Here is a 27894-nt window from a genome sequence, read left to right as displayed (position 1 = left end):
CACTGATCTGTCATTAAAACGTTTGCGAATATAGTATATTAAGTCTGAAGTATCCTCTACAAGTAACACACGTCTGCCCAAAGTGAATGTGAGTGTAAAGGTATACTGTGTTGGGTTGAAGGATGAAGATAAGACTCCAAATGTCTTACCATTGGAGAGGACAGTGGTCCTAGGAGTGACATCCAGGTCCAATGGGGGTTTGAAGGGATATGCCCACAGGCTGGATATGCCACACAGCAGCTGTAGGCAGGACAGCCATGCCACATCGTGACTCATCATCACAACCAAGTCGAGTTCACCCAGGAGGGGTGGGCACCTGAAGTTCAACCCACCCTCTCTTTACAATGACTGGAACACTCTCACACTCTCAGGCACATTCGCACTTTGATGTTCTCTGTCGTCTCCGCTATGAGGTCCCAACAGTCCTACCTCATCCTTCTGATCTGAAAAACAAACACAAACATAAACTGAAAGGTTAGAGACGGTACAGAAGTGCTTGGGAAATGCTGTAGTGCCATAGTACAACACGCTACCACCACGTCAGTGTCACTGCAGTGCTGAGAATGACTCACCACCCTGCTCTGTGGTGACCCTGTGGGGTCCTGAGCATTAAAGAATAGGGTGAAAAGAGGGAAAGAAGGTATGCAGAGCAACTGATGGACTCCAGTAGGTCATTATAGCACTGCAAAGTGCTCCTATATGGTAAATGGAGTGTGATGATGTGTATTACTGAACTGACATGAACACTTTAAACATGGTAAATCGTGGGCAAAATAACATAAAAACGGATGATGAAAAAAGAGAGCAATAAAGCCAGAAATAATTCTAGGAAGCTCAACCTTCTGCACTGCAGTATTTGTATTATTAAAGACTTCTGAAGTGTATCAGAGTTTGAGTTTAAGAAACTGGCAGAAAATGGGCAGTTTTCTGTATTTTGAGCTTATTAAAATGCGAATCTTTATCAGACACAAAAAAAAAAAACATGCCCAGTTTGGACAGACCAAGACAGACAGCCTGCTTTGTAGAAAAAGACATGCATCAGTAGCTGAATCACATCTCTTACGAAGCTGAAAGAAAAGCTGAAGAGAAACAGACAGATTTTCATGTCTACTCATGTGATACGCGATGAAAGCAGAGAGCCTTAAAAGGACACTACTGCTGGGAACGCCGCTGCTTAAAATGACATATATTACACTGAATGAAAACGTTCATCATGAGTACACAAAACAGGGGGAAAAAATCAACGTGAGACAGAATGGTAATATTCTTCAATGCCCTGAAAAGCCAGAAGTGTGTTATAAAGCAGTGAGGGATAATACAATAATTACAACCTCTGCCAACACATCCCAGTGTGCTCTGCACACACACCCTCAGAGTAAAGATCAAAGGCGTGTGGTGGACGCTGCGTCACGTCCAATGGCCCAGACCAATCTGGTCTGTAATGCTGCGCTCTGTCTGCGGTAATTGCTTTGAGTAATAAGTCGATGGAAAATGTAGGACAAATGAAAAGTGAGAGCAGTGAGCCAAAAGCTTTAGAGGAACGTATTCCCCACCTCATGTTCAGAACATTCCTCTCTTTATTTCCATATCTACATCTCACTCAGCTTTCACTCTTTTTTTTCTTAGTTTTTACTTTTATGGCTGCCCTATAAATAATTTGATTGCATAACAGAGCAAAGCTTTGTTTTTAGCATTTTAAAAACAACAACACAGAAATTATTTTTTTTTATTATTATTATTATTCCTGAGTCTTAACAGATAGTGCTGATGCCCAGTCCAGCAGGGTGTGCTTAGCTAGCCAAAGAAATGGTCGGCTAGTGTTGGCTTTTAGCCTAGCATGGTTACCCACTCACTTCGCCAGGTTTTACTTGTTTGTGCCCTGTTTCTGAGTTCCCCTTCTCTGGAACAGGTCCCAGGCAAAGCAGCGGTCATGAGGCCTTGTTTGTCTAGCAACACGTATTCCGATATGGTTTCCAGTGTTATGGATGCACAAATCATGAAAAAGGCTCTCAGGAAATTAACTGCAAGCAGCAAAACACCCAATTTTTACAAGGTTGCCATTGTGTTTAACTGTTTCGTCAGTTTTGACAAGAGCTAGCAGGGATTCTGCTAGTGGGCTAGGAGTATGTACATTTGAAGGGTGTAAAATATAACCAATCAAGAATGTTACATACCAGTTCTGGGGTTTGAAACTGGTCCATTTTACAGCTCTGCTTTGGTAAAGATAGTTTTTTTTAAAATGAGAAACAAGTGGTTGAGGTTGGCATCAGGCATGGCGTGGCATCAGTTCCACATAACTCTCATTATTCAACTATGCCAAGAAAAATACAGCTTTCCATTCTAGGGCCCTTTAGTGAAGAAAAAATGATCATTTACAGGATTTGGCAGATGCTCTTATCTAGAATAACTTAGAATTGAGTCGTGTTACAGTGGTAGGAGATTGCAGTGTTAGGAGTCTTGCTCAAGGACTCCCATTGCCAACCCCAGTCAGGCATGCAGATGGCAGCGAAGTTACTACATTATACCAGCTCATGAAGGAGTCATAAACTGAAGAATAAGAGAGTAAACATATCTTTAAACTAGTTAGATATGCTGGAATAACAGCTGTCATGAATACATTATTGAGAATAGTGAGTGTTTGAAAGTCAACAGTGGGGTTAAAGAGGAAGAATTAAGCCTTTTAAGGCTACACATGTGTCTCTAGAGGACGTTCTGCTTACAGCATGAAGCCAATAAGTCCTCAACAAATCTCTTTTTCTCTCTTGCAGTTCACTGGGGACAAGGGACATGACTGTCAGTGTTTGATGGCAACTCAAGAGGAAACAGGCACTGTGAAACAAACACACACACACACACACAGACACACACACACACAGAGAGACTCTGACGTTCAGTGTGATGTGATTTAGAGGGACAGCGGTTCAACTCTCCCACTGTTCCACTCACCTCTCTCTCTCTCTGTGTCCCCCTCTTCTATAAACACTCCCTCTCTTTCTAAGATAAACACGCACTCGCTCTCCCTCTTTCCATTAAACAAGCTTACGCACCAGATGAGCAATGTTTTCTTTGCCTTCGAACCTCTATCTCTCCATAAGAGGCCGTGCTCTTAGTGCTTCTGCTTTTTTCTCAGAGACCCCTATCTCTCTTTCTCCCTCTCTCTCTCACTCTATATCCCACACAAACACCTGCGTCACAGGGTGTGTTGCTTCTCTCTCACACACATACACACACCTGCTGTATTACAGGAATCAGCAGTAGCATTGCTGAGTTTTGTGCTTCAGCGTCACTCTTACACCAATCACAACCGCTTTCTGGCGCTGTGCTATCGCCATGACAACAACTGGGATGTCACAGCTGGCTGTGAGCTGGGGGGACAGGTGCACTGTAGCCGGACTGTAACAATGGCTCGCTGCTGCTCTAGCAAATCAGGATATGCTGAAGGCCACGGAATTTCAATCTGAACACAACTGCTCCTAATCCCTCAGAAGAAAACACCACCGGTGTGAAACTGGAGGAAGCCATGTTGGAGCTGCATGCCCACTGCAGTCAACACACATTCAGCTGTGTGCATCATTTCTGCATTAATAAAAAACAGTGGCTATTTGGATTATTTTTACCCCCCCAGTCTTGAATAGCCAATTACCCAAGCCACTATCACATGTAATACTCCCAACACTGGAAAGGTGTCCTGTGGGCAGCATCCCATAACCACTAATGAAGGACTAGAGGATGACCAACACAAACTATGCAGCAATAGATGAGCTTCTGTCTCTGACTTTCCAACCTAGTTGGTCCACCTTATAGATGTAGTGTCTAATAGAGTGGACAGTGAGATGACACAGTGTTTAAACACTCCAACAGCACTGCTATGTCTGATTCATTCAAACCATTGCAACACACACTACTAACACACCACCATGTCTCATGGTCACTGCAGTGCTGAGAATGACCCACCACCCAAATAATAGCTGCTCTGTGGTCTATTGGAGAACAGGGTGAAAGGAGGTTAACAGAATGTGCAGAGAAACAGACTACAGTCTGTAATTATAGAACAGCAAAGTGCTCTTATATGGGAAGTGGAGCTGATATAATGGACAATGAGTGCAGAAATGTGGAAGTGGTGTTAATGAAGTGGCCGGTCGGTGTATATTGCTTAGGAATGTGCCGGATCTGATTTTGATTTCTTCACAGTCAGAATTGGCAATTTTATTAGCTTATAAGCCCAAAGTTACTCTGTGTATGTGCTCTGTAATACGCACACTTGTCATATACATAGCGGGTGCTTTTACCGGATCTTGTTGTTTTTTTGCCACAAATTAGTAAAAATAATGTTATACAAAATAATAATTTGATATAAATAATAAATTGGGTGATTGCCAATTAAATATTTGGAAAGTAAATTGTAGCATTTCAATAATGCATACCTAATTCTTAATAAATAAAACATATGTTATTCATGGGGAAATGAAATATACACTCGAACCAAGCAAATTCCATGCATCACTTTTTTCAGTGAGACCCAAACACTTATTAAAACAATTAACCTGCACGCTGCACAAGCAATTATTCATCTCAGCATCCTATCTCTTCCTGTGATCTCTGAATGTCATCCTTGACATCCATGTAATATTTCACACAAAGACGATGCACTGCTATGAATTTCACACAAAATGAAAGGAGCCGATGAGGCTTTGATAAGGAAACGGTTGCGATTCTTCATAGCTCAGAGGCATTAGAACGGTTCTGCACACTGCTCACACTCCTGAGACAATTTATCCACAGAGCTTAAGCAGATACGGGGGTCTGCGGCATAAAACATCAGAGAAAGCAGAAGAACTTTAAACCTCCCCCTGTTCAGTTAACTGTGTGAATAAAACATTGAGGCCTCTGAGCTTTAAATGCAGTTTATCTGCAGAGACTTTACTACAGAGCTCCACCAAAGAACTGTAAACAACCCAGCTGTGGTCAGTTATCACTTATGCCCTGCACCCTACCAAACCTTCATAAAAAGAGATGCAGAGATGAAGAGGGTGAGTGAGTGAGAGGAGGCAAAGGCTGCTCACAAAAGGCAAAGGCTGCCCACATTTGACTCTCTGGCTACAGCAGATAATCTCCCAGCAAATTGCTCGGTGACAGAGTGCAGAGGAGAGGGCTTTGGTAAAACTTGACTCCTCTAAACACCAACTGCGCAACAAAAAAGCCTGCACTGCTTCCACTGCTCCACACAACACAAAGGCCAATTTATTCTCTGCATTGTTATGTGTCTAGTTAAATGATTCTTTGGATTAATGGAAATCCTAATGTAGATGGTGCTTCACAGAATACATCACTTTTAGTGACACCCGTAAACAATCAACCTGCACACTGCACAAGCAATTATTCATCTCAGCATCCTTTCTCCTCCTGTGAAATCCGAATGTCATCCTTGACATCCATGTAATATATGCGATTAAATGGGTCTTCTAACAGAAATCTTAATAGAGCTCTGTAAAATATAGTACCAAAAAGTTCAACTACTGATGACACAAAGACCAATTTGGTGCCTAAATGGTCAAAGGGTAGATTTGTCTTACACTGGTGTTGGTAGCAGGTTTGGATGTGTTTGAAGTGATCTAGGCCTTATTTTTGGGTGGAAACCACAAAACAAACTTTTAAGAAGATAATGCATGTTGTTTTTGACATGGTCACCAGATTTAATGAGGACTGGTACAGTGTGGGAAATGTGTGGAGAAGAAAAATCCAACCACTATAAAATGTGTGGACTGGTATATAATACTGAATGACCACACTGTATTGATATAATCCAGTGGTCACCTAGGGTTGGGCAGTATCCACTTTTTTCATACGGTTAAACATATTACCACAGTACACTGTATTATTGGGGCAGAGAGCAGCGTGAGCTGCAAAGGTAGAGCAGATGATTTAAGTTGAAGCTTAAAGTAGCTATATCTCCAGGAGGGTGGTTAGTGATCACTGATATAATATTATCTTTGTTGTAAAAAGAAAATTTATAAACAAAATGATGAAATCGAGTTATGAGTTATATTTTATTCAGATGAAAATAATGTTCTGATTTTTTTTCACTGCATGTAAAAGTTTACAGTACAAACCCAATCACAGTCTAAATCACTAGTGTATCACATTGGAACTGCATTATTAAAACACTTTACAGACCTTTTAGAGAATCTAATCAAGATGTGAGAGAGAAAAAAGCAAGAGCAAAGCTCTAGCCGTTAGAGAGCTATTGAGAGTGAGCGAGAGAGAGAGAGAGATAGTGAGAGAGAGAGAGAGAGAGAGAGAGAGAGAGAGAGAGAGAGATATTTATGTTAGCAGCTCAGCTGGGTGCAGGCTGGATAAGACCCCTCATGCATGTTTAAGCAGCTGTCAGTCACACCACATGCATTCATATTCACGTTTAAAAGGTCAGTCCTCCACTACCCACTCATACAGAAAGAGCTCATCTTAAAACATTCACAGCTGTCCCTCTAATCAGCTCTACAGGGATCAGATATGGGGACAATGGCATGTTAGAATCAATAAGATTGTACTTTGTGGTGAGCCCTAACATTCCCAGGCCTATTACACTGCTAAGCTCTCTAATTTAGTAACCATTGTGAAAATAATGCAACCTGGCTGAGTCATTTACAGAAGTGAGTACCAGACATCCGGTTGTGCCGACGGGTCCTGGTCATTTGAGGGGCTAAACTCAGATGTGATTTCATTCTAATGCTTTGAACTGCAGTTAGCGGACATCCCACTAATTAAATACATTCATCGACTTCAGCTGCCAGATCGGATGCTTACAAACACTAATCATGGACAATATCAGAGCAATATCAGACTTTCAGTGATTTCTTGGATTTCTTTTTCTGGAGCAGAATGAGTGTACAACATATAAGCTTGTTTGTTCTTTTTTTGATGGGAAATGGTTATTTTATTCATTCAGTGGAGCTGAAAGTTCCAAAATGTCTTTTTACTAGACAAGGCCTTTCTTGGCTGAGAGGACATTGGTTTGGATGGTCAAGAACAACCAAGGCAGAAGCCACCAAGGTAAAGGCCTGCCAAGAACTGCAGGCTGCTGAAACACAAGTGTCTATGTCTACTCTTAAGCAAGTTTTACATCGTCATGGACTGACAGGCAGCCATTCAAAAAAATAGGCCGCTGCTTTAAAATCATCACCTTGACCCTTGACTAACATTTACAGAAGGTTTATAGTCAGATGAGGTAAAGACAGTTGTTTGGCCACAATGACCACAGGTGTGTTTGTAGGAGTAAATGTGAGTCATTCAACCCCAAGAATGCTGTACCAACAGTTAAGCATGGTGGTATCAGTGAAACTGGTACATTGCACAAAGTTGATGGAAAGGAGGAGTACCTCAGAATTCTTGAGCATCACGTTCAAACATCAGCTAGATGGCTGAAAACACTGGGTGTTCCAACAGGACAATGACCCTAACACAGAGGTGGTTATGGAATGGATAAAGTAAGCTAAAATTAAGCTTTTAGAATGGCCTTCCCAATGTCCTGACCTTGATCCGACAGAAAATATGCAGACTGTCAAAAAGTCAGGTCAAACTACAAATTTAGTTGAACCAATTCTGCTAAGAAGAGTGGTCAAATGTCCAGACCTCTGCCACAAGCGTCAACGAACATTTTTTTTCCTCTATTAAAGATGCAAGTTGTCAATCATTCTGCCAAAAAACAGTTCACTAAAAAAAAAAAATCACTAAAAGCCCAATATTACCTTGACATTCACGCCCATGATGAGTGTATGCAAACTTCTGACCACAACTGCAGGGTATAATGACTTAGACTGTTTGTCACCAAAACAATTGACACATGAATAATAACTCAAAAGAGTTACATAAGCATTATCTAGTTATAGTCCTAATGAATCACTGATTCATTCAAAATGAACATCATCTGTGGTGATTAACAAAGCTGGCTTTGTCATATAAAAACTGCGGCACTGCTGATTAACAAAAGGCTCTGATTAAAACTAAGACATGTATTCTTATGAAAGCTTACATAGAGTCTTTTTTCTCCATTTATTAATGCCTGAATGAAAATAAGTCTCTACGCTGCACGCCTTGACACAAAATGACACTAGCATTCTTACTGAAGACCCTGGGACGCCTTGTCTTTTGAAAAAAGGGACACTGATGAACCATTAATGGAATTAATGGAAACAAGGAGGTCTCATTAGCAGTTCTTTGGCAGAAAATCATGAATGCAATCTTTCTGTTTCTGAATCGCACATTAATTAACTCAAAACATTGCTCTCCCATACAACAATGCCAGGTTTGGTTTATTAACATTTAATATTCTATTTTCCTCTTTGTCATGTGATTAATTCATAATAAATTCCTTTTGTTGGAAAACAGCAGAATTAGAAATAAGATTCTCAGCTAAATAACCCAGCAGCCTCTGGCAATTTAACACTTTTCAAAATAAGGCTGTTTTAAAACAGTTGCATAGCTCTTCCGTGTGAGGTAGCTTGATCAAAGCTTATTACATTCTGCCCAGGGGGATCTGTTTTATTACTTATTAATATCGAAAAGCTTCAGAAGGCTAGCTTGCACCTATAGCAGTAATATGAATGCTTCTGTCTTTTTTCCATGGCTGCTGTGCTGTGGTGAGCAGAAGAGGAGGTAGAGGAATTACCCCTGGGATTGACTTGCTGTGGAAACAGACACAGTGGTCAGAAGAACCTAAAGCTTTCCAGTATAGGTCAAACATCCCTGAGTTCCATCTATTGAACTGAAGCAGAAACTCTAATCCACAACCCTCTGGCTCTTGGTGTGGAGCCATTACTCACAGTGAGAACCTGCAGTCCTCCCATTTAAGGACCAATGTTTTTCATGAATTTAGCCTTTAGTTTCCACTTTTTAAACTCTGTTTCAATGTAACAAGGTACTTTTTCTCTAAACACCATTAAATATGTGTTTGAAGTAGCTTCAACAACTACTGCTGCTAAAATAACACTCTTTTACATGATATCTATCATTAACAACTGCTAAAATTAGATGTGAGTAACACCTTATGCTGGCATTACCCACTCATGATCAGACACTGATCAGACCTGCATCTGCATGTATTTGGATGAGTGCAAACATTCATTAATGACGTAAAACATGCTTTAAAATGCAGGGCTACCGTCTAGTCCAGTAGTTCCCGACCATAGTCCTGGAGCTGATTGGCTGGATTAGGTGTGTTGGGAGCAGAGTAAAAACTACATTATGCAGAGCAGGGGGTCCTCCAGAACCAGGCTTGGGAACTACTGGACTAGGTAGTAAGGTAGACCTGCATCATAAAGCACATTTTTATCATCATTCTCCAGGACTAAGGTTTGGAACCACTGTTCTAGTCAACCAGCATCGGTCTGTCAGTTTTTATGACAGTAAACTGGTATAAAACATTATTAAGAACAAAGCATTGAACTATTTATAATTAACAAAGTTATCCTAAGCTCCTGGCAGGAAGGAAATAATTCAATGGATTCAAACCAAAGATCTAACAAGTAACACTTAGTGTTGCTGCCAACACCAGTCCTGAGAACGCACTAGCTTGCAGTATAGTATTTTTCTAGTGATGCATGATGATATTGGATACATACTGGTAGGCAGTAAATTGTTCAAAAATGATTACTGGCATACAAAACAATAAACAATTTTATTAATCTGACTGAATATGTAACCCTCTACTACAGTTCGATCTAGTCTAAGTATCCACACTTTGCCTCCCTGGTTTTGTCTCTGGTTACGTTTCTAACTACACTCTTTATGAGTTCGTCTAGGTGTATCAGAGCAATGAAACATGAATCAGAGCACAATAAAGAGCACCTAGAAATGGGCTTGAAACCAATGCTCCGTCACACATTAGCACCAGCAGCACCTCTGAGGTCATTTAACCATACAGCTCTGTTGAGCGTGTGAGCATGTCAGAGTGGGGGAATAATGTGTCCAATATACGTCATGATCAACAATCATATTCAATAAAACCAAAGGAGCCTGACTGCATTCAGACCCACTCAACTCCCAGATTTACACTTTAGTCACTATAATAATACAGTATATACCAGAAGTTCCCAACCCTAGTCCTGGGGACCCCAAGTTCTAGCATATTTGTGATACCCCTGTTTACATGGGCAGCTCAGCTATCAGGTGTGCTGTTTGAGGGGTAAACACATAAGTGGGCAAAGTGTTAGATCCCCAGGTCTGGGACTGGGACCCATGCTGCTGCATGCTGTGTATTACAGAGTAATCACATTATACCCAACAGTGTGTCTGGGAAAAGTACTATTCCACATCCAACAGAAACACGGAATCAGCACCGCAGAATTACTAGGCTTCTCACTGTTATCATGTAAGCACATGGTAGATACTGTCATTATATGGCATTGTCATCATTACAGCCTGCAGTACCCATCATGAAATCCTCTGCCTTAGTTGCCTTCCAGCAGTAATTCAGAGCACTTCTTATGTACTCAAAGCTCCTGAGTTCCTCAGAAACGCAGGTAGCCCAGCAGGTAGCCCAGCTCCCCTGCGCTTAATGATTACCCACGTTTCCCGTAAAGGTTCAATCCTGGATCGATGATTAACGTACTGACCGGAAAGACTCGCTCCATGTTTCTCTCCAGTCTGTGGTTTTTAGAGAAACGTGTGTGAACACTGAACTGTACGCCATTCACCCAAGATCAGATCTGTCTGACAGGGCAGCAAAACCCCGTAAAAGCTTCAACCTGTCTTCTTCTCAACGTTGTTCCAAAACTTCTTCTACTGACTTCTCTCCAGATCAGATTTGTGTAAAGAGGACAAGCTGTTGACTGCACTCAGAAACTGCCCGGTACAAACTACGACCTCTCAACACATACAAGTCATTCCGCCTACCTGCTTTTTATCGTCCCGGTTTCCAACATCGTTCAGTTCCGTAGGCAGAAAAATCCAAAATAAGGCTACGGAAGAATGAGCTGTAGTTCCCCTTGTTGGACCCCGTCTCTCTCTCCCTCTCTCTCTCTCTCCCTCCCTCACTCTCGATCACCCTCCACTGAGCTTCTGGCAGCAGAGCAGCAGCAGCAGCTCCGGCAGGTAGGACTAAACACGCCCTCTCTTTGCGCAACTGAGAGTTCAGGCAGTCCGCCTCCAAGATGCCCATCAAAGCGTCGGGCTCGCCCCTCACCCAAGAAAGTTTCCGTGAAAGCCGATACAAATGTCGTCAGTAATGATTCAATGAAGAGGCGAGAAAAACACTTCACCAGTTTCAGATCAAAGGCTCTCACTGCGTAATTGAATCAGTGAAACCCTTCATCAGTGAAACATTACCTACAGTGACTAGACCAGCAGCAGGTCACAGACAGGGCTCCTCTGAATTAGCCATAAGCCTATCATAAACAAAGCGTTTCCCTGAAAAAAGCCTGACTGTGGAGCAAGTGTGTACATTGATGCTATTAATAATCTCATTATTCTGTATTCACCAATACAAAACTGCCCTCAGGGAGATTCCTGCCTTTGGAAAAACGAGAGAACAGCATAATATTCGCCACCAGGCAAGACGTGGTTCAATAAATATCGTATCTCCATTTTTCTCCAACGTGTTTAATTTTTTTAAACATAATGTAAATCTGACGGTTGTTCTTTACATGAATGGACTAATAGAAATGCTCCAAAATGGAAAAAAAAAACTTAGAATTAAATTTTTTCACACTGACTTCCATTGAAAGTTATGATTTTTTACCACCACTCTGTAAAGTTACCATTTTGGAGATACTTTGGAGTTTGTGGGTAACAACGACGGCATGTAGCATCCATTTGTTCTAAAACATGATTAACATCATGCGATAAACACAAAGAACAGGAACGAGACATGTGCACGTTCGGCCACGTTTCTGATTAGTGTACCTTTAGCGCCTCCCTTTGGTGAAGTGAGAACAGTGCAAATGAAGCAGGATTAATGCTGAACTGTTTGGCTCTGTCTCTTTAAATGTGTTACAGAAAATAAATAAATAAATAAATACATAAATAAAATCATCATATAAACACAGACACTAATGAGAACGTATCAAAACAAATATTTATTGATTTATCTTAAACTTACAAACAAGCTGTTTTCCAATAAACTGAAACAACTGTCAACCAAATAACAGACCACAAAGTGCCAATTTGATTCAAAAACAGTACAAATTTTTCCTTTCTTTTACAAATGAAATTAATCCTATCAAGCGCAATATGATGGAGTATGTAGTCACATATGAAAGACATTTGACGTGTCTTGTTTTCTCAAAGCCATCTTCTATCAAACCTTTTGCTTAAAACCCACCATATAATGGCGCTGGCAACACTGCCTTCCGCTTGGGTCCTCTGGATTTATTTAAAGTCCCCCAGCTAAGGTACCCAGTAGTCTTATCACCATTACCTCAATGCTGTTGTTTCCATTTGCAGAGCTGCTGGAGAACGTTCCTCCAGATTCTAACATAACTTTAGAAGACTGGCTGGAAGTGGAGCACTCTTTGAAGCTTTAGGAAATATTTTCATATAAATGTAAAAAAAATATCTGTACATATTAGATGTGTTTAGCATCTGATGCTAAAGCCATTAATCAATCCTGCTTGCATTTGGATGAATGTTAACAAAACTATATGGATACAGAAAGTGCTTTAAAATTTATTTTCTCATCAATCATGTGAATATGCTGTTTATAACTGTAAATTGATATAAAAACTGTTAGAATAATTGTAAGTTGCACTATGTCTGATGAACAGAACAAGTAAATGGCCTTAATCTAATGGATCTTTTGCAGAGAAGAAGTGCATTGCATGGATCCAAACAACAAACCAAACACTAAGTAAAAATTCTGCAGTACCTGAATAGACTTATTTTTACCATTTTAAAAGGAGAAATAGAAAACAAATGAAAACCATCAGTGAACATGAACATTAATATAGCAGCTTAAAGAATAAAAAGCCTGAGCCTTGGAGAAGAGTGTGCGTTGCATCTTTGGACAGTAAACCCATCCACATTGCATTTGGAAAGAGGAAAAAAAAAAGGAAAAAAAAGTGGGTATCCATACAAAGTTTAGTAATGGGGTTCACAATGGACCTGTGTGAGGGAGACAGAGTGCAAGAGTCACCACCTACAAAGGAAAGGCAGTGCATCAGGGTTACTATACACAAGGTGCTTAATAACAAGGACCCTTTCACTACCATGCCTTCCACATTAAAAGTTGTAAAAGACATGTTTATGATGCTGCCCTTTCAGACCAAACGATCTGTGGCTAATTAAGCACATACTGAAAAAGTGAGGCAACTGCTCAGTTGAACATAAATGATCAAATGTGTTCATACATGTCAAACTACCACCACTAATCATCTGATTTCCTGAAATATCAGCAAAGATCAGCAAAAAACAGCCCTCATCCATATGTTGAAAATCAGGCCTTTATACTGCTTTAAAAGTTGAGTAACTTTCTTTTAACATTCCAACAACTAAAACCATTCCTCATCAGAAAGCTCCAATTGTTCCAGATCCTCATTTTCTCTCCTTATAAGATCTCCATCTTTCTCTAGAGGGTCTTCTTCTTTGAGAAGCTCCTCTTCTCTGTTAACAAGGTCTTCATCTAAATCACTCTCCATTAACATTTCAGAACTTCCTTCTCCAAGTAGCTCTTCATTCATATCCACTTTATGCTTCTCCTTTCCGTCTTTATCAGTCAGATTCACTGACTGTTCTTCCTCTTTTGTGTCACCCAGAATTTCTAGCAGCTCTCCAGTCTCTCCAACACACTCTTCTAGTTCTTCTTCGCTCTTGACTGCCACTTCATTTTTCTCCTCCACCCACTCTTCCTGGACACTGTCAGAATCTTCACTCTGAGGATCCTCTGTGGCTTCTTGCTTTGGATGCTCAGTGCTCTGGTTCTCTTCATGAAAGGGTATTTCGTCTTCAGGAAGTGGCGTCCAATAATCATACAGCTTCCCCTGAATTAATAAAAAGGAGAAAAACAGTTATGAATAGAAAATGAAGTGTTGCAATGAAAACTAACTACAAATGTAACTGCCGGTGTAACCACCGGAGACCGTAAGAAGGACAGTGAATGCCCCTTATGCATATACACACACACACACACACATACTGTATATACCAATCGCACTGTGCATATGAGGTATGAGGTATTAGTTGCATATGAGCAACTAATTTAAATATTGCTCACCAGGTAGACATCCTCTAGGAATCTTCACAGATTCCAAGTGATAGACAACTCAAACCTGGATCACATAAAAAAACTAGCAGCCTCTCATATCCCAATGTTAAGCAAAGCCAGTGTTGAATAGCAACAAATTCATGAGAAACAGGAGTCAATGAGAGAGAATAGTCTCAGGTAGTATTTCCAAGCTCAAGATTTAAAGTGAGGCCATATCCACTCTGCAGAACTAGGAGGATGTCCAGGGCTGTGAGCAAGAAGGCACATTAAGTACCACATTAAAAACATATATCAGAACTGCCCAGAAAGTAAAGGTACTTCAGGCAAAAGGATAAGATTCCTACTCTAGTATCTGGAGCTAAACGGACTCATATCAGCTAGGATAAAAGCTTCCATCCCAAGAGACTCCTTCATTTATTTACAGACACAAATAGTTGGTCTGTCTTGCAGTGTGTTAAAGTTCAAGACTGGACTTACTGAGCAACATAGAGCCTCATTAGTAAAGTGAAACAATTGCACTGAAGTATGTATAAATAGATTAAAGCCACAGAGAGCTAGAACGGTCATGGGGTCCAGATTCTACCACAAGCAGGCTTAAATACAGTGGTTGCAAGTCTCTGACATATTTACTTAGCCAAAAGGTGGTATTCACCTAACCCTAGCCTTCTTCCGAAACAACTGTGTGTACAGCGGACACATCGCCAAAAGTTACGGTCAAATTTGTGCACCCACATATTTAATCCCTAAGGAACATTTAGAAGGCCCTGTAAGCATTACAGTGCCACTGTGACTGAACACCACACCAAAACACACAGAAATCAATTTTCAACAGGCACATCCGACCGGCATTAACAAGGCCGTCAAAGACTGGATGGTTCTCAACACTGCAGACACAGGCATCATCAGCTGTAGGTTTAATATAGCAACCACAGCCACAACGGAAGATTGCGGGGCCAGACTCAATCTCCCAGATATGTAACATTTTCAGGATGTGGAAATGTTTTTAGGAAGTGAAAGAGACAGGCGGCTTGTCTGATCAACTGTGCTCCAGCTCATCCAGGTTCAAGGGTCAAACTGATTAAACTTGAAAACTTCACAGACAGAAAATCTGACACATGCTTGACGATCTAGTGTCTCTGCTCTCAGGGGCATAACATAGCCTGTATACGCTTGGCATATACCATTGGCACTAAAATGCAAGAGCAAAAAAAGAAAATCAGAAAATGCAGTATTACTGACTGAACAAGAAGTACATGCTGTGCTTTGCATGGGCAGTGGCCATTAAGAGAAGTGGAACTCAGCACACTAGTAGCTCAGTGTCAGAAGGTAATAATCAAGAATGTGCAAGAAGGCACGTTTTATTACTTGGGTTTAATTTTAGGCCAACTCCAATAAGTGCAATCACATTTTGTCTGGGCAGTTATGTAAGACTCATAACAATGAAATAAACTTCCTTTTCAAATCAATTTCTTGTTTTAATTTAACAGGGACATTGATTATGCAGCTCATTTGCATAAAGCTGTAAAAAAAAGACCTGGAGATGTGGCAACTTGGAAAGCACAGGGTGCTGTAATACCTACCAGACACAAAAACATAAAACATATAGAATACAAACTGTACATCCTCGGAAATTAAGTAAAGAACGTTAATCCATGAATAGACACTCACCTCCTGGGGTCGTGATCTTTGGAGGAGCACCTGCCATCTGGTGTATATTCTTGCGACAAAGTCTTTCACCTAAAAAATAAATAAATAAATATATAAATATATATATATATATATATATATATATATATATATATATATATACAGTGAGTCCAAGAAGTATTTGATCCCTTGCTGATTTTCTTCGTTGGCCCACTAATAAAGACATGATCATTCTATACTTTTAATGGTAGATGTATTCTTACATGGAGAGACAGAATATTAAAAAGAAAATCCAGAAAATAAATCTAAGGAATATATATTAATTGATTTGTATTTCATGGAGTGAAATAAGTATTTGATCCCTTAGTATTCATTAGCAGTTCTGGCTTTTACAGACCAGTTAGACACTCCCAATCAACTTGTTACCTGACCTGAAGCCACCTGTTCTCACTAATCACTTGTGTGAAAAACACCTGTCCACAGAATCAGACAGATCACACAGATTTCAAGTCTCCAACATGGGTAAAACCAAAGAGCTGTCACAGGACCTCAGAGTCAGAATTGTTGACCTTCACAAAGCTGGAATGGGCTACAAAAAGATTAGTAAGGTGTTGGATGTGAAAGTAACAACTATTGGTGCAATTATCAGAAAGTTTAAAGAGTATAACATGACAATCAACAGACCTCGGCCCGGTGCTCCAAAGAAGATTTCGCCTCGTGGGGTGGCAATGATGCTGAGAACAGTCAGAAATCGTCCTGCAACCACTCGGCAGGAGTTAGCAAATGACCTGAAGGCAGCTGGGACCACAGTTTGCAAGGAAACAATTGGCAACACTTTGCGCAACAATGGATTCACATCCTGCAGTGCCCGAAAGGTACCCCTGCTGAAGAGAGCACATGTGGAGGCGCGCCTCAAGTATGCCAATGATCATTTGAAAGATGAACCAAGTTATTGGGAGAAGGTTTTGTGGTCAGACGAGACCAAAATTGAACTTTTTGGCCTCAACTCCACCCGCCATGTGTGGAGGAAGAAAAATGCTGCCTATGACCCCAAGAACACTGTGCCCACCGTCAAGCATGGAGGTGGAAGCATAATGTTTTGGGGGTGTTTCTCTGCCAAGGGTACAGGGCTACTTCACCGCATCACTGGGAAGATGGATGGAGCCATGTACCGCACAATCCTGAGGGACAACCTCCTCCCCTCTGCCAGGGATCTGAAAATGGGCCGTGGTTGGGTCTTCCAACATGATAACGACCCTAAACATACAGCAAAGGCAACAAAGGATTGGCTCAAGAAAAATCACATTAAGGTCATGGAGTGGCCCAGCCAGTCGCCAGACCTCAATCCGATCGAAAATCTATGGAGGGAGCTGAAGGTCAGAGTTGCCAAGCGACAGCCCACCAACCTTCATGATTTAGAGAGGATCTGCAAAGAAGAGTGGGCCAAAATTCCCCCTGGTGTGTGTGCTAAACTTGTGGTTAACTACAACAAACGTCTCACCGCTGTGCTTGCAAACAAAGGCTTTGCCACTAAGTATTGAGTGTGTTTGGCAAGAGGGATCAAATACTTATTTTCCTCATTGAAATACAAATTAATTAAAATATATTCTTTAAAATTATATTCTGGATTTTTGTCTTGATATTCTGTCTCTCCATGTTAGAATATATCTACCATTAAAAGTGCAGAAGGATAGTGTCTTTATTAGTGGGCAAACAAAGAAAATCAGCAAGGGATCAAATACTTCTTGGACTCACTGTATATATATATATATATATATATATATATATATTTACAGTTCTATAATATTTTAACAAAGAAATTAAGTTAAATTAATTCAGTAAAGCCACTGTACCTTACTCCTGTACAGCATTTTCTCACTTTCTCTAATGTCGCACTTAATGTGTTTTTCCAGTTCAGCAGATAGCAGCAGCAGTTCATTCTGAACGACAAGAGACATTGTTTTATATTTTTCACACTTGTATACTGATTTAGTTAGAATACAAACTAAACTGAACCAAACTTTATCTAGTTTTATGAAAAGCAAGGCAAGTTTGCCTTCCAAGCAAAATAGCTGACTGTGAATAAGACTACTGTTCTCTTTGCACTTTAGTAAGACAGGCTTTCACTGTTCAGAATTAACAGATCGCTAAACTCTCAGTGTCCAAATATACAAAACTACTATACTCTACAATGGCATACAGAACTTACACAGGACCCTTACATTACAGGGGGATACATCCTTCCAAGTCTGTTTCAAACCTCCCTAAATGTCACCCTTCCACCCACAAATCACTCATACATCACCCTTACATTAATGTGTCTCCTATAAAACACTGCAGTTCACATAACTACCCTTTCAAAGAAAAATTGGTAACTGGGCGCCTAGTGTGCAGCAATACTAAAGACAGTGTGTTGCCGTCTCTTTTGATACTTTCTCTCTGTGGCTGCCTTGACACTGACACACACAGACTTCTAGAAAGTTCATATTTAATATAGAAAGGACACTTACTCTCTGGTTTGAGGGTAAAAACTCAAAATTGGAAGCTTCATTTGTCAAAGCCAAAAGGCTATAGCAAAGGTAATATGCCTAGAAAAAAGCCACATATAAGTGAAAAGCCCTTTCATTATTGCAGTGACGTACACAAAAACAGCTTCACAGGAGAATGAAAATACTGCAAAAAAAAAAAAGTTCTGTTTACCTGCTGGTCTGGAGTGGGGGCACAGCTATCAGTTTCCTGCTGTTCTTTCTGTGCTGCTATAAGGCCCTTTAGCAGAGAGGAGGGACGCATTCGAGGTAAGTAACTCCTCAGATCTGACAGCTGAAAGCAAGACACTGGTTTAGGGAAATAATACATTAAGCTTGTAGATTTAAATAACATTTAGTTCACATCCAAATCCATATGTTATTGGCATATTTAACATATAATAAACTTTCCAGGGAAGTAAGTAATTTTAAGTAATTTTACAGTTTTGCAATTCAATTCAATAGTTCTACAAAAAACTATTGCGTGCTACATCCTCAAGGAAACCTTCACCTCAACAACTTAATATCAAAATGCAATACAGAGTCAAGTCTAGACTATGAAGTCTTACATCACCATGTGCACATGTGCCATATGTGCTGACATTTACTGTGAATCCTTCAGGCATCATGTTTTTGTGCAATTGTTTATTAATTATTACTATTAACACATTAAATGAGAGAAAAGTGCGACTGCACTATTTTTAAACACAGCATGGTAAAACACGATCAAACATGAATTATCAATAGTGTCAATAGGTCAAGTTACTAAGCTTCAATATAAAATATTAAACACCACCACCTTGTTTCCCTTACCTGGAATTCTGTGCATGCAGGTGTATAAGTGCATCTATGGTTTAACAGTTTAGAGATGATCGACACGCTGAGGTGCCTCTTCAGTTGCCTTCCCGGGGTAGACAAGAAAACACATTTTTAGTGTCTTCAGATGTTAAACATTATAAACAGAGAGGATTTAAAATAGAACCAATACGTTCACTTTATATCTCTAAGAACAATAAAAGCACATATTCCACTCACTTTCCCCGGCCATTATGAGGCAGGAGCTGCACCAGACGCCTGAGGTTATGATGATCCTCAGTCAGATCAGTAATGGCCTGGCAAACCTGAGGCAACTGCAAGCATAGACCAGAAAAAAAGCGAGTGAAATCACAGTGCTGTATGATTCTCACTCTGTTTAAAGACTGAAAATGATCAAAGCAAAACTAGGTAAAAGTTGTGTTACTGTATAAACAGAAGCTTTCAAAGTGTGAACAGTACTGATGCTAAAACCCCACGTTTAAATAGCCTGCTGCATTCTGGGGCACTGACTGGGGTTTATAATCATATATATTTTTATAAACTGACTGAATGCATTCATCAGTGTGAGTGTTGTGTGCGTGTGTGAGTGTCTATTTCACCTGTATTTCCCAGTGTGTCATGTTGTTAAGGAGGTGTTGAAGCAGGCAGCTGAGGTCCCCTGTGGGTAGCAGCTTTAAGCAGGTCTCCAGACTGACTCTATACACCAGCGTCAAAAGTAACAGCAGCTCCTCATCAGTGTATGCCTTTGGACACAAGGCAGCACACAGCGCCAGATACTATACCCACACACATTAAAAAGTCAGAAACAGACAGAATAAAATTCAAAAACCCAAGACATGGGCACCACTGCACTTTATAAAGCTACAGTCAGCATTCTGAAAACACAGAGCATCTCTTTTGTGAAATAAAAGCAAAAACATTACCTTGACAATACTCTCAAAATTGTGCTCTGGAAAGGAGTCGCACTTCTTTTCAGTTCTTGTGCTATCAGGCTGGATATCCAAACCCTCCCTAGCAAGACATATTCAAGTAATTTACACTACGATTAAGCCACTACTTTAAATGTAAAAACTTAAAGCATAAATTGCATAATTATTATATAAAATATATATCATTTTTTATACAAATGATTTACGTTGTTCATACATGTTAAATATTAAGCTTCTATTCAAGAATTTTACCATTAAAATTACATTCAAATTGTAAAACACCTTCTTATTTATGCATAATGTTGCAGGCATGTCTGCACAGTGTGTATATATTTTCAAGGTTGCCGTGGTCGAGGTGGTGCTCTGCTCGGGTTGGGGGCGGGTGAATGTGTGTGTACTTACAGCAGATCTCCCTCAGTAAAAGGGGGTTGAAGGGCCTCCAATGGAAACAGATTGACAAATGACACACCCATGTTGAGGAAGACTAGTGCAACATCCTGCAAGCTTGGCACCCACACCTTAAATCTGGTTTTGCCGTTCTCCACTACAACAAATAAACAGAAGCATCTGTAACTGTTCTATACTATACACAACACAGAAAATTTAGGAGTCAAATCACAGCATACCTATGTGCTGAGCAGCAGATAAGGCGATGGTCGTCATGGCCTGCAGAATCTGTGAAGAGGTGCTGGGGTTTGGATGAACTGACATCATCTGCCATGTAATTAAACAAAGTCACAGTTTATCAGCACCAGCTAAAGAAGTAGAAATTAAAATACATAAGATTTAGCTATGCCTCATTTATACTACAAACCGATAATGTGCATAGTGAGATACAGTTGCATAATATCAGGTATCTGTCAGTTTTATTTAACTGTGCAAAACATTGCGTTTTATACTGTGGATGTTAATGTGTTGTGATAAACAGTGGAGAGGTGGTTACCTGAAAGAGCCAGCGTGTGACCTGAGGTTGGCAAGGGGAGGCAGAATAGGCTCTTCTAAACAAGCCTGCACTTAGTAGCAGCAGGACATGCTCTGTGTGAGCTCTGCAGAGGAGCCAAAACAAACATTTTAATCAATATTCCAAAATCTTATATTTCAAAAGTAGAAATAGAGTTCATGAAGCCAATCTCCAATCTCTCAATCTCTCATCTCTCCAAAGGCAAAATGTGCTGGAAAAAAAAACATTTGCATAAATTTCTGTCCCATGTTGTGTTTCACATGTGTCTTACTGCAGCAGGGTCTGCTGGGCCAGTGTATTTGGTTTTACGCCGATCTTCCTTAGATCCAGACTTTGGTGACTGAAGAGTCTGCCGAAATTGGCCAGCGTGAACACTTCCTCTCCAGGATGGAGGTCGCGGATTGCACACGAGGTAACTGAGAACCTCTGTAAAAATTCCCTAAAAGGAACCAAGGGACTGATTGGAATTTGTTGAACACACCAATACACAACACAGAAATAAAAAACAAATACATACTTTTGCTCGAGTGAAAGTGCCGCTTCAGCATTTGCATTCTCTTCATCCTCTTCCAGTTTCAAAAGGTCTTCTTTACAAGACTGAAGTAACTGCATTTCAAGCTCTTTTGACCTATAAGGCAAAAGATTTTTTAGTATGTTATGATATTTGGGACAAAATGTACAAATATTTAATATACACACACCTTTACTGATAAACGCTACAATGTCATTAAACATTGCTGCATGTCAAAGTAAACTAAAATAGCCTGCTGAGAATATATATTAGATTAATGAAATAAGACACATTTCTGCTCCAGTCTGGAGTTCTAATTATTTGAAAAAAACAAAACACCATTTTCAGACTTACTTTTGATTCTGCTCTTTCTCCTTCAGCATCTGTTCCAGTGTGTTCTTGTAACTTGTAACTTTATTTTTCACATCCACCGGCTAGCAGAAGCAGAACAAATGAAGTGAACGCAGACTAAAACGTATAGGTGGACACAGCCTTGTAAAGAGTAATCAAAAGTTATTACTTGTCTTTCTGCTTTAGTTACGTTAAGAATGTGAAGGGAGTCGACAAACTTAACTATTCAAATGTTCACATTTGTATTAGCCATTTAGTTCATTGTAAATTTTGGAAAAAATATGTTTTTACCCTCTCTTAAATAAATCATAACCTCTGCAAATATTAGGTGTTTTACTAAAACAAAATGGCAAAGCAGACGCTAAATATTCTACATTTTTAGTTGGTAACTGTGATAGACCTGTAGAGTTGCACAAAAGAATGTTTTTTTTTTCTCTGGAATTGTTGTCTAAATTTGAATTAGCAATCATCAGGGTTGTTGGTTTGTTGTTTGTGTTTTCTGCACTGACAAGAAGAGAATAAATGTATCTGAAAAGTATATTCAAACTGAATTTCTACAATCCAATTCACATGTAGTGATGGTTTCCCAGACAGGGAAAATATAGTCATTGACCATATTTTTCTTTTAATGGAAAACCTCCATTTAAATTGGTGTCATAGTCCAAGACCTAATCCATGTCTGGGATCGGCCAATAGTGCTGTCATGAGTGTTAATTCTTTTATTGCACTTTGTATTGGTATCGAAATTATGGTATAGTGACAATCCTACTGCTATGTCATTCCAAGTATTTACCAAAGAATAAAGAAGACAGAAACTTACTGCAGCATTAGGGAGTGGTGTGCTGGGCTCAGAGAATGCTCCTTTGTCAGGGGTGGCTGGTACACGGGTGCTGCGCTCCAGGATCTCTCGCAGAGACAGCAGATGGTCACTGCTACTGCTGCTGCTGCTGCTGCTGCTGCTGAGGTTCAGACCACAGCTCCCCAGCCCTAAACCCACACCATCATCCAGTTCCAAATCTAAACAAGAATTATTCCATAAAGTGTTTCTCTTCTCTTCTCCATCCAGCCTGGCAGCTGTGGAGGGTAGGTTAGCTCTAGGGCTGGTGTCTGGATCCGGTTTGGGGGATTTCATCACACCTTTCCATGAGCCAGTGAGGTCAACACAAGTCTTAGTTGCAAGTCCTGATTGGTGGGGAGAAGAGCTGATCGTAACTTCATCTATAAGGCCTGTCAAGGAACTTGAATGTGAGGAGGCAAGCGAACTTCGTTCATTGCTGCACTTTCGAATAAGCTTAGAAGAAAGTGAGGGGGAAGGGTCAAGAGCATGCAATCTATCTACCTGGTATTTGCTCTCACTAGACTGCATCAGCTCCTTTAGATGATTTGTTCTAGAGATTTTAGCAGGCTGAGTTTCTGACTGGGATTTGCAGCTCTCTGACCTTGGCTCTCTGCTTGGCTCTTTGAAAAGCTGTCTAGGGAAACTGCTGGACTGCGAGGTAGAAGTCTTTGTCTTGTCTCTACTATGCTCAACTAGTAACAAAGAGCCTTCCTCACTACCTGTCTTGAGGATGGCACTTCTGACATACTTTGGAGGTGAGCTGATGTTATGAGCAGCACTGGTAGAACTGGCCCTGGCAGAAGTTGGGGTAAGGTAACCCTCATCCTGACATAATCTCTTGCCCTCCCCCTTTTCTTCTGTACTGGATTCTCTTCTTCTCTTCAGTGATAAAGATCTGACACCAGCTGGCAAAAACAGGAAATAAAAAAAATTATTACAAATTATTACAGTTGTAATATACGCAACAAATTACACAGTTAATAAAAAGCATAAATCAAACATAGATTTATGGTTTGCTGCAGAAGGGTAAAAGCACCATACCTGGTGTAGTTGCCTGGTAGGGTGTGCTTTCTTTCTATAAAGTCCATAATGAGAAAAGGAAAAGCATTACAAACTTTGATAGTGGCCAAAAAGAAATATAATGTTTCGAGGTTTTAGCAAACAAGGCCATTAATATAGTTACAAAGTATCTTCACTGGAGAACAGCTTGTACCCATCAAATAAATACAAAAATGTTACACATTTAAATAGTTCAACTAATTCGTAAAGTAAATAAAATAATTACATTCAATCTGTGGTGGTCCATAGGATTGTTTTCACATGAAAAAAAAAAGATATATAAAATATAAGCAGTTAATAATTCCTTTGTACACCCCTACTTCAAGGTTTCTCACCTGCTGTGATGAAACAGGACTGAGCAAATGAGAGTTGTGACCCCCATTCAGTAGCTTGTCCACCTTTTCAGCAGAGTGCTGACCTCGCTGCTCCTCATTGCTGCCAGGGATCCTGCCTCCTCCCTGAGCGGATGATGAAGCGTAGCTTTCAGAAGACTTTGAAACATGCGGATGAGGCACAGGGCTCTGTTTGTGGAGACTGTCTGAGTGCAACATGGCGTTCCCAACCTAAATACACGAGAAGGCAAAAAGTACTTTGCAATTAAAAAGCTGCAGATGGAAATATCGGACAAATAAACAGTGAAGTACAGATCTTGGGAAATATTTGAGTAATCACCTTGAGATTCTCGTTCAACTGCTTAAAAAAAGCCAGGGCAAATTCTTTGTCTTTGTTGTAAGAACTTTGCCTTTGTATCAGAATGCCTTTTTTAGCAGCAGGCTGGAGTGACCCTTTCTTACTGGAGTAATTACTGTTATTGTTGTCATCAAGTTGCAGTTTTCTCATGAGCACATTGGAAAGATTGCCCTGACCTCCTTCAGAGCCTTTCCTGGAGCCTGAAGAAGAGGCTACAGCAGACACACTCTTCTGCTCTAGCATAGGGCTTTTGAAAGGAAGCATGTGTTTTGGCAGTGGGTTTACGACTTCCAGCACTTGCTTTTCCTCAGTCTTCTCAGATTGGCGCCAGGGCGCCAGGTGAGTTGTGCTCGTCTCATCTGCACTGTATCTTCGAGAAACACCAAGTGGAATTATCTCTTTCACTGGAAGAGGAAAAACAAGTGTTAAACTAGCTCTGAAGCTGTTGTGCATAAATAAAGCATTTACTAGAACAAGTGTAATGCTGGAGTAAGTACTAATCATTTAGAAGTAATTGATTTCCGTTTATTTACTGATCTTTAAGATGTTCCCACGCACCAAACATGCAGATTCTTGCAAATCAAGCCTATAAGGTCAGGCAGAGGGATTAGATGTGTAGTAAGACACAGCCCCACATCCCAGTAAATCACCAAAGCACTAAAGACGCAAGACAGATGCAGGCCACAGGATATTATGGAATTCATTCAGCAGTTTATGTGTGAGACAAGTAGCAAATCAATTAATCAAGTAATCACTCAAAATTCTGCGAATGCATCCCTCACCCATTGAGGTGATCTGCTGCTTGAGGTTACTTTTCATTTTAAAAGGCTGAAAATAGACATATGTCCTTAGAAGGTCATCTGTGTAGAACAGAAGGCATTATAGTTCACAGCTAGGTAAATACGATTTTTTTATAAATGAGATGCAAGAGACAAGAAAACCTGTATTTAAAAACGTCATATGTGAAAAAAGAAGAAGTCACACCAGTCCAGTCCTACACTGCACATTCATTTTAGGGACCACTGTGGAAATAAGCCTTGCATTTTTAATATTACCCCTTTAAAAAGGTAGCAGTGCTGTTTGTTTTTAAAAAACAATCAATAATTGTTCATGTAACGACCTATCAAAAACATTTATACACTCAGTTTGCCGGTGGTGAGCATCAAGGATGTGATTAAGGATCCTTCCTAAAATACACTGTGGGTCCAAATGAAAGCTGTACGAGGTAGCAAACATCATGTGTGGAGTACAATAGATTTTTAATGCCTTTGCATTGGGAGCGGTACGTGTCAGGCACGCAAGTTTTGATTGAAAAACTGCAAGCCTGAGGACCTCTTTTCCAGCAGGGTATTGGGTGTAACTGAAGCGGTCCACTGCTTCAGGCAACTGAGGGGAAGCAGCTGATAAAGGATCATTGATAAAGAAGCTGAAGGAGGCTGGCACAAATTGTGGAGATCAACAGACAGCCTACAGTCTGCCAACTGACCGTTCAAAAGGCAGTACAGCACTATTCCTTAAAAGACAGCTAAAAAAGGGCCATAGGAATTTCTGCCTGAGCTTGTCTCCAGTGTTTCAGAGCGGTGTTGAATCAGAGGGTGAAGCACCACACATTTATACAGCAGTGTGTGAATATACTCCACTTGTTCCCTCCTGTTGTCCCACTAAACCCCCAAAGAGAAGCAGCTAGCTAATACTGCACTCAATAAAGCATGCATAACCATCTTCTTCAACCATCTTCACACTTGCAATTGCAAAAAACACAAAGTGTAAACGTGCATATTCCGTCATGATTTAACTATTTCTTTACATATTAAATAGCTAAGTCATATTTTACTGTGCACTCTGGGGGAGATGCTGTATTTTGTTTACATCAGTTTTAATCGCCAAAGAAATCAAGTATATTAGCAAAAGTATGACCATTGGGTGAGCGACTCCTTTCTTCCGTGAGAAGCATCAGTAGCATCAGTGTACTCATGCCCGTTTTCTCGCGTGTGGTTTAACACTGGGGGGGTTCATGCGTTGGGTCTAAATTACTAAAATACCGTCGGCTTTTTACTGACACGCCCCCCATAGTCGGAAAGTCAGGACTCGCAGAAAAACCGGGCTTCCCCACTAACGTTGGTAAACAGAATTTGTGGTGGCAGTCAGGAGCGCGCTAAACAGGATGACTGTGTCCCACATGACTTGAAGTCAGCCTGACTTACAGTGAGCGAACCATCGTAGAATAAATTAGCTAGATTAGACTAGACAAAGGTAGCTAGCACTATCTGCAAAACATCTGAAGTAGCTAAGTTAAGCAATAAGAGATTTAGCTAGCGAGCTAAACAGCTCTTGCTAGTAGCTAATTTAGCAGTTACCTTAGCTGAGCAGTCTAAAGTTACGCTTGCCCAGCTAGCTAGCACTAGCTAGTGCTAGCTAGTGTTAGCTAGCTAGCTAACGTCCGCGGGTAAAGTTAGCGCTAAAGTTACGGTAAAAGATACACGCAGCTTAAATGACAAATAATTATTTTACATTTAACAACAGCTTTAACTTTTGGTGGTCGCAGAATGGCCTCATTATCGATAGTCAGAAAGCCGTAATTTAATATTAGTTAGCTAGCTAGCTTGCTAGGCTAGCTCTGTTAACGTTATGCGCTGTGGTGAGCCATATGACAGTGTGTGTGTGTGTGTGTGTGTGAGTGAGAGCTAGCCTGCTTCTGACTGAAGACTATCCTCATAGCTAGCTATTAACAAAACTATCGCCATACCTTCACCACAATATCAACAACGAAACGCGGCGGCGGCTCCTTTCCGTACGTGTATGTGAGAAACATCCGTAGTACACAGATAAGACCAGTCTTAGGACGCCATTTGTGTCTGGGAGGAGTCAGACAACTTTGTTGTTGTTTTTTTTCTTTCTTTCAATATCGAAACCAACCGCAAATCACCGATCTGACAGACTGTCCACCTGGCCAGCCTCTGGCACCTTTGGGTTGTGTGAAAAACAAACGGACCTGAGCTCCGCAATAAGCCGTTTCCGATTTAAAAAGCAATATCACAAGGTGTTTACTCTGGTTCAGTGTTCAGACTTGTAAGATCAACGCGTGTTGAACTTGAATGAATAGGCGTTTTCATTGTGGCTCTGTGTCTTTGTGCAAGTTTCTGATCTATGCTGTAATTCAGAAATATCAACCCGTAACTCGGTAACTCGTGTATGTAGCCGAGGCACTTTCAAAATCACACCCCTTCAAACAGCAGGTAGAGGGGCATGCAACAATTAGAGCCCCCCATGTCAAAAATACCTGTTACTGTAAATAGTTGAGAGATCTGAAAAAGGCATGAAGATGAATCATTTTTTAATGTTCTCACTTCTACATTTTCTTCTGATGCCTTTG

General features: G+C 40.4%; 2 protein-coding genes across 7 annotated transcripts in view; both read right to left on the bottom strand.

Annotated features, from left to right (window-relative positions):
- sema4ga (sema domain, immunoglobulin domain (Ig), transmembrane domain (TM) and short cytoplasmic domain, (semaphorin) 4Ga) overlaps positions 1–11027 on the bottom strand; it is a 48851-nt gene extending 37824 nt beyond the window's left edge. For both annotated transcript variants that reach the window (XR_011979637.1, XM_072677857.1), the window contains exons 1-2: positions 10891–11027; positions 150–443 (exon numbers count right to left, since the gene is read on the bottom strand). Coding sequence is in view for 1 of the 2 variants with exons in the window: in XM_072677857.1 (XP_072533958.1) it covers positions 150–279 (130 nt within the window). In the remaining variant the exon portion in view is untranslated. The remainder of the gene's footprint in view (positions 1–149; positions 444–10890) is intronic.
- Positions 11028–12052: 1025 nt separating this feature from the next.
- On the bottom strand, positions 12053–27398 carry slf2 (SMC5-SMC6 complex localization factor 2). Of its 5 annotated transcripts, none has more exons than XM_072677852.1 (21): positions 27268–27398; positions 25304–25381; positions 24504–24925; positions 24167–24394; positions 23814–23847; positions 22755–23677; positions 21938–22017; positions 21590–21700; positions 21344–21511; positions 21055–21157; positions 20738–20825; positions 20514–20655; positions 20106–20193; positions 19782–19958; positions 19402–19496; positions 19180–19267; positions 18542–18661; positions 18352–18429; positions 17695–17781; positions 15863–15931; positions 12053–13970 (listed from the first exon to the last, which is right to left on the bottom strand). In XM_072677852.1, exons 2-21 carry the CDS (start codon positions 25338–25340, stop codon positions 13482–13484), a joined length of 3627 nt encoding a protein of 1208 aa, XP_072533953.1. In that variant the 5' UTR covers positions 25341–25381; positions 27268–27398; the 3' UTR covers positions 12053–13481. The 5 variants fall into 5 exon arrangements, with proteins under 5 accessions (XP_072533953.1, XP_072533954.1, XP_072533955.1 ...); XM_072677853.1 differs by lacking the exon at positions 25304–25381 and adding an exon at positions 25080–25107; XM_072677854.1 differs by lacking the exon at positions 25304–25381 and having other exon boundaries at positions 27268–27397.
- Positions 27399–27894: the final 496 nt, after the last annotated feature.

This window comes from Salminus brasiliensis, chromosome 4 (assembly GCF_030463535.1).
Source record: "Salminus brasiliensis chromosome 4, fSalBra1.hap2, whole genome shotgun sequence".
NCBI lineage: Eukaryota > Metazoa > Chordata > Actinopteri > Characiformes > Bryconidae > Salminus > Salminus brasiliensis.
Note: the sequence above shows the minus strand (reverse complement) of the source record. Positions and strands in the feature narration are given on the sequence as shown.